This window comes from Cucumis melo, chromosome 10 (genome assembly GCF_025177605.1).
Source record: "Cucumis melo cultivar AY chromosome 10, USDA_Cmelo_AY_1.0, whole genome shotgun sequence".
NCBI lineage: Eukaryota > Viridiplantae > Streptophyta > Magnoliopsida > Cucurbitales > Cucurbitaceae > Cucumis > Cucumis melo.
In genome coordinates this window covers 4,911,059-4,923,464 of record NC_066866.1, presented here as the reverse complement: position 1 = coordinate 4,923,464, position 12,406 = coordinate 4,911,059, and the positions used below count along the sequence as shown (strand labels likewise).

Below are 12,406 nucleotides of genomic sequence, written 5' to 3'. Positions count from 1 at the left end.
CACCACACTCTCTCTTGGTCCGAGAGGAGTTCAGTTATAGTAGGACTATAATTATTGTTCATTAGAGGAATCAGTGGTACTTAAGGAGTTAGATGTAACTACAGTGGTGAAACGATAATTTTGGGCTTAGCTATACTTACGAGCAATTTGTGAACGGTCATTGTACTATTAATTGGTTATATCTAATGGACACAAAAATATATCTACATAAGATTAATTTAATTAAACATAAGATTAATTTAATTAAAGAGTTTAATTAATTAATCTCATATTATTGGAGTTTCAATCGGTAGGTCCATAAGGTTTCCTTGTTAGCTCCATAAACATAAATGAGAATCAAATTTATTTTAGTTTAATTTGAATTGTTCAAATTGATTAAAGGGAATAAATTGCATATAATACAATTAATATAGTATATTTGATACATTATAATATAGAAGTTATTTTACGTGCAAAGAGCGATGAAGTTATTTTGATAACTTTCTCCATCTCTTAAGATGATTGAGATATGCAGAATCACTTTGCATTCTCAATTCTCCGCTCCCTAATTTTTTGACAATCTCTCTGTTCCAAAAAAGAATTCTCTTAAAAATTTACCTCGCCAAAATATAGAAATCTCACAACTCTCTATTGATTCTTTCCTTGAAAATAACAAGAAAGATTTCGTGGTGTTTTTGAAATTCCTTGAAAATAACAAGAAAGACTTCGTGGTGTTTTTGAAAGATTCAAAGGAAGATTTTTTTGGCTTTTACAAATTGAATTCCATTTGCACAACACTTCAGCTTTGGGAATTATATTCCTTCATTATCAAATATATATATATATATATATATTTTTGACAAATTTCCCAATAATTATACAATGAACTATTTAAAACACAAAATTATTATTAGGACCAAATAGAAATTAATATATATTATTATTTAAAACACAAAATTATTATTATATATATATATTTTGTTCTTAATTTAAAATTTATTTTTAAAATGCAAAGGTTTAGTTGTCTAAAAGCATTGTCTTCCAATTGAGAGAGGCAGGTGCGGCTTAGCTTGGCTGCCGCCGGCGTCTCAACTCATCCATTACTTCTACTAACCTTCAACTTCCAAATTGTTTGTCTTTGAAGTTTGAACTTTACTTCCAAATCAGGGTTTCAGTTTGTTAAATCCCTAATAATACCTTCAAAACTCGTGTAAATAATCCCGAAAATCACTTCCACTTTCCTTTCCTCGTTTTGACCCTCCAACTTTTTTTCCCTTAGCTGCTTCATCTCGTCCTCTCCGCATGGTTCAGGTATTTCATTAATTTCAAACGCGTGTAATGTATTTCAAATTCTGAGTTCCGCTTGGATGTTATAAATTTGCTTTCTTTGTTTCAAATTTCCTGTTTTTGTGTTAAATATACTAGTGTTGGGAATGGGTGGGGGATGCTTTGCAATTAACTGATAAGAGAAATGTGATGATGAAAACAAATATTGAATTTAGATTGGTTTATCTGGATTCAATCTTGATTCAAATGGGGTAAAGATTTCATGCTCTCACCATTCAGTTTTTAAAACCAGCTTGCAAATAATGATGGCTATGTTCTTCATAAACAGCTTCTTTAATAAGAAGAGTAACGATGGGTCTTACAGGATATGGCTACTTTACTTATTTAGCTCGTTTGTTTTTAGTTTCCGGTTCTTCATGAAGAGTGCATTTTCAATTATAAGTTTCTGCTCCAAGCTCAACTTTAGAAGAAAAACACCATGTAGATATTTTGCAACAGCCAATTATGAATTGTCTTCTTTCAACCATATGGACGAGGACTGCACAAACTATGATGTTGACTCTGATGAACGAAGTTATTTTGGCAATGAAGTTGAAGTTTCTAAAGGTAAAAAAACTGATGAGGATAAAATGGAAAAGATAAAATTGATACTTGGGAACCGTGGGTTTAAACTTGGTTCGCGTCCGAAACAATTGGAGACCGTAAGGATTTTGGACATTTTATTTGAGGATAGTTCAGATCCCGAACTTTGTCTTTACTACTTCAAATGGTCAGGATGTTTATCTGGATCTAATCAGTCGCTGGAGTCAATTTGTAGGATGGCACATATTTTGGTTGCTGGGAATAAGAATCATGGGGCAGTTGATTTAATATCGCACCTTGTTAAAAATTATGGTTGTAAAGAGGGATCTTCAAGTATATTGCTGGAAGTTTTCTATGACACACATAATAAAAGAAAAACTTTGGAAACCACATGCGGCATGATGATTAACTGTTATATCAAGGAAGGAATGGTAACTTCTGCTGTTATCTTGATTGATCAAATGAGGCGCCTTAACGTATTTCCTTCTATATGGGTATACAAATCGGTGATAAAAGCTTTATTACAAACCAACCGGTTTGACATGGCCTGGGATCTTCTAGAAGAAATGCAGCGGCAAGGTATAAGTTTACATTATTCAATTAATTTATTTATTCATCATTATTGTTCAGAAGGTAATCTGGGTAAGGGATGGAAAGTGCTTTTGGAGTTGAGGAATTTTGGATCTAAGCCAGATGTAGTTGATTACACAACCGTGATCAACTCACTTTGCAAAATATCTCTGTTAAAAGAAGCCACCGCCCTGTTGTTTAAAATGATTACTTTTGGTGTTTCTCCTGATTTAGTTACAATGAGTTCTATTATTGATGGTCATTGTAAAGTAGGAAAGTCAGATATAGCTTGTAAAATATTAAAGTACTTTAAGATTCCCCTAAATATTTTCATATACAATAGCTTTATAACAGAGTTATTTATGGAAGGAGACACGGTAAAAGCTTCAAAAGTTTTTCTTGAAATGTCTGAGGTGGGCTTAGTTCCAGATTGTGTTAGTTACACAACCATGATAGGAGGCTATTGTAAAGTGGGAAACATAAACATAGCATTTTCTTACCTGAGCAAGATGTTAAAAAGTGGGATACAACCATCTGTTATTACGTATACTTTGTTCGTTGATTACTTTTGTGAGTGTGGGGATGTGGAAATGGCTGAAGTTATGTTTGAAAAGATGATTGTTGAGGATTTAAAACCTGACGTTGTCATGTATAATATATTGATGGATGCATATGGAAAGAAGGGCTACATGCACAAGGCTTTTCAACTCCTTGATATGATGAGATCTACAAATGTTACTCCTGACGTTGTGACATATAACAGTCTCATTCATGGTCTTGTTATGCGAGGGTTTCTTCAAGAAGCAAAGGATATTCTAGATGAGCTCATAAGGAGGGGTTTCAGTATAGATGTTGTCACATACACTAATATCATGCATGGATATTCCAAAAGGGGAAACTTTGAGGAAGCTTTTCTTCTTTGGTATCATATGGCTGACAACTGTGTAACGCCTGATGTTGTTACTTGCAGTGCTCTTCTTAGTGGGTATTGCCGAGCAAAGCATATGGATGAAGCAAATGCACTATTTTGTAGAATGCTGGACATTGGGTTAAAACCAGACTTGATATTGTACAATACTCTAATCCATGGATTTTGCAGTGTTGGTAATGTAGATGAAGGTTGCAATCTGGTAAAGAAGATGATTGAAAGCAGCATCATTCCAAACAATGTTACTCATCGTGCACTTGTCCTTGGATTTCAGAAAAAGAGAGTTATGGATCCAATACAGAGTGCCACTTCTAAACTCCAAGAAATCTTGATTGCATATGATCTTCAGATTGATGCCATTGGACATATCTAATGTTGGACAAACAAGATGATCGCACCAAGCATGTGATAAACTTCTCATATGCGTGCTGGGTTCTTTTATATGTATGCATTCTCTCCCCTATCTCATCAATCATTACCTTAAATTCTCTCCCCTATCTCATCAATCATTACCTTAATGATAGCACTAGCGGAATTTTCATTTCAGTTGAAATGATACGTTTCCTAATCTATGTCGATTTATGGCACTCATTGATCAGGTATTTAAAATGGCCTAGCTCATAATCCTGAAGAGGAAAGAAGCTAAATCAGAAAATGGCACTTTGCTCTTCTGTATCTACTCTATCTTCCAAGCCAGCCCTTGAAATCATACTCAAATATTTTGAATCGAAGGTTTCGGGAAAAAAATCTCAGTCTCCAGCTCCAAGTTGCTTGGGAAGTTTGATGAGGGGAAGCAACCCAAGGAGGCTGAATCTGGCAAGGTCTTCTGAGATTGAATCAGGTAATCTTGAAGGGATTTTATAACACTACTTTATGCTTATTACATGCTATAACTCTGAAATTGATATATCTAGTTTCAACTTTTAACGTGGCATGTCCCTTACCGGGAGCTGAATTTTTTTTCTTATGGATGAGCTTAGAATGCCAAGATACAAGGAAGCCTATTTCCTCCCTAAGTAGAATGATTGGATTCTTAATCAAATTTCAAAAATAAAAACAAAATTTTAAAAGCTAATTTTTTCTCTTAGTTTTCAAAATTCAGCTTGGTTTTTAAAACCATTAATAAAGATAAATATCAGTAAACTTTTAAATTAAATAAATATGTGTCTCCGGCTCCAAGTTGCTTGGAAAATCAAGTAAGCTTCCTGACTCCATTTATCTATAATTCCTATAACTCTTTCGTAGTTTGGACTCTGTTTAATAACCATTTGGATTTTGGCCTCCACCCATTAGTTTCTTTATTTGTTGTCTACTTTTTAAGAATGTTTTCAAACTCAAACCATAGTTTTCAAAACTTATTTACTTTTAGGATTTAGCTAGGAATCTTAATGTTAAAAACCATGATCAGAAAAATGGTAAGAAAACAAGCACGATCATAAGGAAACTCAAACAGGATTTCAGTTAACATCACTATGTGTAGACAATGTCAATGATTTAGCATGCTACACGTATGCAGGGTAGCATGGGCGATCCCACTGACGAAGACGAACAAACATGGCCATTCCGCCCTTCTGAACTGTTAAGTCTAGAAGCTGGTTCTCGTTTTGATCTGGTAACGTTCCTTCCAATCCACACAGATTGAATGTTTTTTTTAGGTTATTTTAATTCTCTCCATTCCTTCCTATGTTTCTTCTCTTCTCAGGAGGATCAACATCACGACAATGGAGAAAAGGCATTGAGGATTCCAGTGTTGTATTATGTTAAAGTTTAATTTTTATTTTAGTTCTAATCACCTTGGTTTTGGGTTAGCCTAGTGGTTAATGAGAGTCGCCTATTGATTTATAGAAAATAAATTCAAGTCAGAGTGATCGCTCAAAATTTAATATCTTCCTGGTTACTTTTGCAACTAAATAAAGTCAAGTAGTTTTATCATATACGAACAAATTGAATTAGAAACCCAAAGATGTAAAACAATAATTATAATATAATAAAATTGACCTGAGTTTGTTATAGGTTGTCTTCATTTTAATTAGATGAAGAATTCTCGAACTAGAAAATTAAATAGTTGGAGGAGAGTGATCAAGTTGTATCTCTTTAGCTTTTTCATGTTGTACTTTTGAGATGATTTACATAATTTGCCTTTCTCTTTTATCGTTCTTTTTCCTAGTTGAAATCATGTATGAATATAGTGATTGGTTGGAAAAGTTTACGTGGCATACTTGACAATATAATCACTTTGATAATAATAATTCACGACCGAGTCTTGCAAAATTAAATTATGAAATTTAAAGAGATAAAGTAATACGAGATATGGATCGAACAAAATTAAATTTAGGGAAATTTACAAAAGCAATTTGTTAATATCACAACCATACATTTTCAATTTCATTAATTAATCTCTTAAACATGCAAATTTTGCTATTAAACGCACGATGGTTGCAAGATGTACAAACTACTGAGTTGTAAGTTTAGTTTCAATAAAAGAAAATAATTTGATTTTAGAATTATACGAAACCAAACTTAATTACTTAATTTTTCTTTTAATAATTTCTTTCAAAATTTCCTTTCTCTTTCTTGTGCTAATTTTTCAAAAACAATTTCAGGTCGGGGCGACCTGAAGTGATGAATGTCTAATACATCCTAGATTTCTAAGATGAATGTCTAATACATCCTAGATTTCACCCAAAAATCTCTAAAAAGAAAAGAGAAAAACCAAATAAAGAATGTGTGCTCGATAAAACCACTCTAATATACTAAAAAATCACCATTTTTTTTTGTTCTTTGTTCCTTTTTTTTTATATGACTAATTGAAGCTGAAATTGATTTGTTTCAACTTCATCAAACTTAAATCAATTTATATCACAACTCATCAAACAAACATCTAAATGTAAAAAATGGTGATATGATACAATTTGTGAATCTATAAAGATGCTACGTGTAGTTCTCATGATCCCCGCAAAGCAACAATTATAGGATAATACAACTTTACTCGATTAAAGTGGGACGTTACATAGAAGATTAGCATGATTTCTGTGCAAGGATGACACAAAACAAATCGAGAAATGGTCCAAAATACGACTTTTCCAGATCCCTACTGTAGTAGAGTACAGCAAGAGGAGAAGAAAAAAATTCGTGCAGAAATTAAACTCTAGAAAAATGACGAGTCATTAACTCATTAGGTTGTTATAGAGAATCATGCTGATATTATATCTTGTTTAGAAAGTTGTATCTTTGAAAACCTTTGGGACTAGAAAAAGTTGTTTGCTTGGTAGGAAGTGACCTATTTCCTAATTCATCTCCACATGTTGCAAGACCACAAGCTTGGCAGAATGATTCTACCTCTGATTCCTGAAACAAACTCGAAAACTTTTAGAACAAACAATAGCAGGTATTTACATAACTGACCACATAGGTCGTCAAGAAAGATTATTTCATACCTCCATCATTAAAAGCATGGAAAGATCCATCAAGGGATAGGGATTAAGCTTGTAACCACCGTTGTTTATAAAAGACAAAGCTAAAGCTCGAACCTACAGAAGTGAACAATAAATGCTTTAGAAAAAAAACACTTGAAAGCCCTTTTTTTCCTAAGTTTCTAACCTATTGATGAAGTCACCGTGGAGACTTAAAATCCCTGACATTCACAAAAATTATATTCTTCAGTGGTCAGTTTCTTCCAAAGTCTGGCGTCCCTTCTCAAGCTATTTAACTTCAGTTAATGGGTGCATCCCTTGGGATTGATCTTTTCATCAGCTTCGTTTTGGGATAAAGTTAGAACTCAAAGGTCTAAGGAAGTTAGGGTTAGTCAAAGAACTTTTGTGAGCTTTTAACTAAAAGTCTTGAGAAATCTTTTTAATCCAGGCTTCTAACTCTAGAGGTCTTTACCTCAAAAATTTGTAGTCATTCCTTCCTTTTCTTAAAATGATGCTAACTTGAGACTGTCTTTATCTAATCTCCTCCTTTAACTAAAGAACCTTTTGAAGACTCCCTTCTCGTCTGGAGGTTCAGGGCAATAACCATTAAGAAGGGCGTTGCAAGTAACAACATCAAGCTTTATATCATCATTGTCAATCATATGCCAAAAAAGAAAAGTTTCCTCAAAGTTTCAAGTTCAATTTTTCTTTTCCTTATATTCGTGAGTGTCCGAGCAAGCTTACGCGCAACTCGTCTAATCTCACGGGACAATCAACCTAACTTTGGAATATTAAGGTGTCAAGGGAAGTCGTAGAAAATTAATTCCTAGGTGGGTAATCATAATAGATTGAATCCTTGACCTCTCAGCCAATTTTTGAAACTGTCTCCTTTTTTAGCACTACGCATCCCATGTTTGTTTAGTGTCAAGTTCTACTTTTGGAATATCCATATATGTTATTAGTGTATGCCACAACCTTTCATATATAAAATTTTCAGATCGGGATATCAACGGGTACAGGGAGAGTTACCTCATTAACGTAAGGTTCAAGTATGCAATATTGAAGGCTGGAAGCCTCAGCTCCTATGGTACAAAGGAAACCTTTATAATTACACATCCGAAAGTATCTGTTCAAATGAACAACAAAGGGCAAACAGAAAAGAAAAGTGAAATTTGTGAGATGAAGAAAGAAACTTCTCTTCAAACACCATTAGGCATTATTGGAACACAAAAAACAAACAAAACTTAATAACAAACTGATATACCTTAAAATTCTCCGAGCAAAACACATTTCCTTCGACTTGATCACTGGAGAACGTAAAGTACGAAACCACAGCGTCAGTGATTCCCCCTGACAAATTAGAGACAGAGTGCGTTACTCATAGGACACCGTTAAGAGTAGATTGTACTGTATGACTAAAAAATTATCAATGCTCTCAGTAAGCTCACAGACCGTTGTTTGGCTATTAGAACCCAGATGAAGCAGCACATAAAATGAATGGAACTCGGCTTCATTTTCAAATATAGCACCATTACTTCTGTTAACTTCATAAAGATTCAGCAGTGTTATCAAAGTCTTTGAGAGCTGCTGCATATTGAGGTGATGCATTGAGGAGGCATTTGAACTACTATCACCATTTAAAAGCTTCTGATGAGATATGATATGGAATCTAACCTGCAGAAGAAGATCCAAGATCCTTAAGAACACATGCGCCTAGTATTGCACAATAAGATTTTTATTTTCTATTGCAACAAAATTAACTAAAGAGTTTGCGAACTTTATGGTTCAAAATGTAGTTCTACATAAATGAATCCTAACGGGACACTCCATATTTGCTAGCAAAAAATAAATAATAAAATACTAATAATAAACTCTGCGTTTGATATTACATCTTTGAATGGTTGTTTCACTTGAATGTCGTAAAAACCCAAATAAGGGAAATGGGCTAATTAAAACCCACTTAGGGCTCTAACATTCCATGAATTCTCGTTATTTGTCTCCTAATGATTGTCAAACTCATTAGACAATTCCGACTTAGATAGTCAGTTTCTTAGAAGATGTAAAACGAAGTAAATGTGAAATTAAGGATATCTAATATCAAAAGAATAAAAAAGAGTCCTGCATATCAAAGGCCGTCAAGAACACAAAATTCCATATACTGCATAAACTAATTGGTTTGGAATTTAAGTTATGAACATATAAGGAAATAAACAATTGAAGACAATTATTGCAAAGGACCGAGCACACACACCACAATCAGATATATAGTTTCCTTAAACATTACGCAGAATCAAGTTTACGGATATTTTACTTCTAGGAAAGGGAGGAAGCGAGGAGCACGTTATCAAGAACAAGTAGATAATACCAACCATTTCTTCATACATGTAGATGGCCTTCTCATTCACAATATTCTGTATGCTGAGGTCTTGCCTTATAGACCTTGTTCTATCAAATACGAAGTCATGAATCACTTCAAAAGGGTGCTCTTTAGAATCCAAAAAGCTCAGAACATATTTCAATGTATTCTCCAGTACAGGTAGAGGCCGCACATCTAATGCTTGGTCACTCTTGGCGGACATTGTTCTGCAGAACTAAACGTGTGAAATGTTACCACAGATGATATGTAGCAAGAAATGTGGTGAAATAAAAAACCAAAATATCCACAATGATCGATGATGTTGCAAATTATTAACCTTTATACTTAAGAAAAAGGAGCCAATGACAATAACGGATTCAACTTTCAAGTAGTTGGGAGTTGCAAATGCCTAGCTAGTAGCTATAATTTTGTTTAAAATAGTGACACATCCATCCAACCATGCCTGATCAATTAACTCAATATTGAAAATTAATCCAAAAATTTCACAAAAGAAATATCAGCTCTCTCGATTTTCTTACCATAGTTATCATCTTTCTTAAAGAAATGTTGAATTTTTAGTCACAGTCCATTAAGGAGGGAAAAGTTTAAAAACACACTTTTGAAACAAATTGGTAAAAAGTGAAAAACAAAGTAAAGAAACTTATAGGTTGCAGCAATGATTATAAGCCTAATTTTTTAAAACAAAAAATCAAATGGTTATCAAATGAGCCTAGAATACTAATTGAAACCCCTGATTGACAGAGTTTTTTTCTTCTTTTTTTTTTTTTTTTTTTTTTCCTTTTAAGAAACAAAAAATCCCTACGAATAGCTTTCTTCATCTTTTTTTTCTTCCCCTTTTTCTTTTTAGTAATTGGTAATAACAATTGTACATTAATTTTAAGAATATGATTTACAAAGCACTCTCCCTCCAACCAAGGGAAAATAAAAGAAGAGGCCGGAGCTGTTTAGCGTTAGAAACCAAAAGAGAGGCATTAAGATGCAGCATAAAGCAACTATGAGTATACATTACCTTTTTGACGGCCAGACCTGGTGACGTTTTTCCAGGATTTCCATGTAACCTTTCAAATATAGCCAAATCTCGCAACCTTTCACGTTGTGCCCTTTCTGCCTCTGTTCACAAATATGAGAACTCGTGATATATATGATTTAGAAGAAGTGAAGTTAACATTCGTTTCGCAGTGACACCCCATAACCAAAATAGAATTCCAACAACAACGAACTAGTTTGGAGGATTAATCAAGTTCAAACCACGAGCAAAATAAACTGTGCTTTGTCAATGTCATATAGCACAGACTAACACGTTTCCCCTACCTTTTACAAGCTGTGACCAGATATACTCATTGGTTTAAATTCTCGATGTGACCAGCTTCAATTAAATAGAATCCCAAAATACTCATAAAAAGACATCGCAATTGAAATGAATATCCACGTTAGAGCTCTAACAACCTCGGGAGAGACATTGCAATTGAAGGTTAGTTTTACTTGGGTTTTAGGATGGTCCATCCACATTAGTACTTTTCAGAATTGGGACATACATACAAAAATCACAACAATTGAAATAGACAAGTGTCTGCAAGAAACTTCCAATAGTCACGCCACAACAAGGACAGCGAAAAACATATTCCCTCACAACTACAATGGAAAACAGAGTAGATAAACCAGAAACAAAGAAGACCAAAGAATAAAGAAGCTGGAAGAAATGGAGGGTTTCAACTTACCAGGGCACATGAAGGGACAAGTGCCGACAATTACCGGCGGAAGATCAAAGTGAGAACAGTCAGAATCATCCTTGGTCTCAAGTTTCTGTACAAACATTTTACCACCGCTACTTCTTTTGCTACGCCAGTCAGAAGAACCATCCTCAAAGCTGCGATTACTGTTGGTATTATACTTGGAATACTTGTAGTCGGAATTTCTACTGCGATTGGAATAATTTCTGCGTGAAGTGGAGCTGGAAGATCCGGAAGATTCAGATGGTGCAAAGGAACGATTGGGAGGATGATTTGGACGTTGACGCTCCGTCCTCTCCATTGATGAACTTGGAGCTGTCTTCACTCAATTAAAGCGTAAAATCAGATTTTCTGATCTTGGAACCCAGATTGAAAAATTCTCCATTGTTTTTGGGAAGAAAATATGGGTCTGATTAGGGCAAATGGCAGCAAGGTCTTGGACAGTCGACTCCAGTTTGGCCATTAGAGTGGATCGAAATTCGAACGATCGAGGTTAAGCTCTTTCTTTTTATCTTCTAGAGGTCGTCTTTTTAGGGGCGTTTGATGGCGGGTAAAAAGCAGCAATTTGGTAACTTATGATTACAACAATTTTCACTATGATTTGGTAATTTATTTATTTGGAATCCGATGATTTGGTTATTCCAAATTCAAATTTGGGACCTCTTGTTTTCGTTGAAAAATAATTATTTATAATTTTTTCATTTTAAATTTAAACTTTATTTTACTTGGATGATTTAATTAACACTTAAACTCTTTTGATTTGAAAAATTCATAAAATAACTTTGCTAAAGTTCCTAAACTTTCTCTCTAATCTATGCATTATGAGAAATTAGGTTTTTGATGTCAATACAAATAAAAAAGCATGTATGCATACAATATTTCATTAACATTTAATGTGTGTTTTAATTGATTCTTAAGTGTTTGTAAACGTTTTTTTACAATTAAAAATACTTTACTTAAAAGGTCAATCCAAACAAACCTAACATGATCTCTTAAGAAATGAAAAGCCTCGAAAAATTGATCAAATAAAAAATAAGATCATTATGTTAAAAAGACCAATAAAAAATGAAAGAATTTCAATACTTTCTTCTTCCATTACCCAACAAGGATGATCAAGTAACATATTGGGTGATTGTCTTTGTTTTTTAATTTATTTCAAAGCATTTGTGAAAAAAAAATCCTTTCATTGATAGGATAATTCTTATGGTATGTTTGGAGTATTCGTTTCAAACATAAGTTTTTAAAAGCATTTCATTCATCTTTAATGGTACAATCATTCCAAACACATTTTTCACTTATGGTATCAACCAAAACACATCAAAGTGACTGAATATCAAGTGAAGGTTTAATAAATAGAGTAGGACAAGAGTGAGCATCGATGTCCGAAAAATCGATTCGAATGATCGAAATCAAATGAACCAACACTCGTTGACTAGTTTTATTAAAAATACTTAATTAAAAGGTTTAGGAAAATGACCTAAAATCGTCCCAGGCCTAATGAGCCATTAAAAGTATATATATAAAAAAAGTGGCTAGAAAA

General features: G+C 33.7%; 2 protein-coding genes and 1 non-coding gene across 6 annotated transcripts; 2 read left to right on the top strand and 1 right to left on the bottom strand.

The window, feature by feature from the left end:
- Nucleotides 1-988: 988 nt before the first annotated feature.
- LOC103488803 (pentatricopeptide repeat-containing protein At2g19280) lies at nt 989-5,356 on the top strand. Of its 4 annotated transcripts, none has more exons than XR_007824442.1 (6): nt 989-1,290; nt 1,670-2,427; nt 3,389-3,790; nt 3,946-4,187; nt 4,863-4,958; nt 5,049-5,356. XR_007824442.1 is itself a non-coding variant. In XM_008447699.2 (5 exons), the coding sequence occupies exon 2, from the start codon at nt 1,683-1,685 to the stop codon at nt 3,717-3,719; it is 2,037 nt and encodes a 678-aa protein (XP_008445921.1). In that variant the 5' UTR covers nt 1,000-1,290; nt 1,670-1,682; the 3' UTR covers nt 3,720-3,790; nt 3,946-4,187; nt 4,863-4,958; nt 5,049-5,356. The 4 variants fall into 4 exon arrangements, 2 of the variants coding, with proteins under 2 accessions (XP_008445921.1, XP_050947277.1); XR_007824441.1 differs by having other exon boundaries at nt 1,000-1,290; nt 3,102-3,790; XM_008447699.2 differs by having other exon boundaries at nt 1,000-1,290; nt 1,670-3,790.
- Nucleotides 5,357-6,247: 891 nt separating this feature from the next.
- LOC103488804 (SAC3 family protein C) lies at nt 6,248-11,382 on the bottom strand. The gene is made up of 8 exons (XM_008447700.3): nt 10,855-11,382; nt 10,146-10,246; nt 9,129-9,350; nt 8,212-8,433; nt 8,024-8,109; nt 7,789-7,885; nt 6,784-6,876; nt 6,248-6,694 (listed from the first exon to the last, which is right to left on the bottom strand). Exons 1-8 carry the CDS (start codon nt 11,165-11,167, stop codon nt 6,551-6,553), a joined length of 1,278 nt encoding a protein of 425 aa, XP_008445922.1. The 5' UTR covers nt 11,168-11,382; the 3' UTR covers nt 6,248-6,550.
- Nucleotides 6,318-6,423, top strand: LOC127151506 (U6 spliceosomal RNA). Its single transcript, XR_007824557.1, has one exon. It is a non-coding gene; the product is annotated as a U6 spliceosomal RNA (small nuclear RNA).
- Nucleotides 11,383-12,406: the final 1,024 nt, after the last annotated feature.

Coding starts and splice junctions, on each gene's coding strand:
- LOC103488803 (XM_008447699.2), top strand. CDS start 1,683: ATGAAGAGTGCATTTTCAATTATAAGTTTCTGCTCCAAGCTCAACTTT.
- LOC103488804 (XM_008447700.3), bottom strand. CDS start 11,167: ATGGAGAGGACGGAGCGTCAACGTCCAAATCATCCTCCCAATCGTTCC. Junction 10,247..10,854: donor TTGTCCCTTCATGTGCCCTG/GTAAGTTGAAAC, acceptor ATTTGTGAACAG/AGGCAGAAAGGGCACAACGT. Junction 6,877..7,788: donor TTGAACCTTACGTTAATGAG/GTAACTCTCCCT, acceptor TCACTTCTGTAG/GTTCGAGCTTTAGCTTTGTC.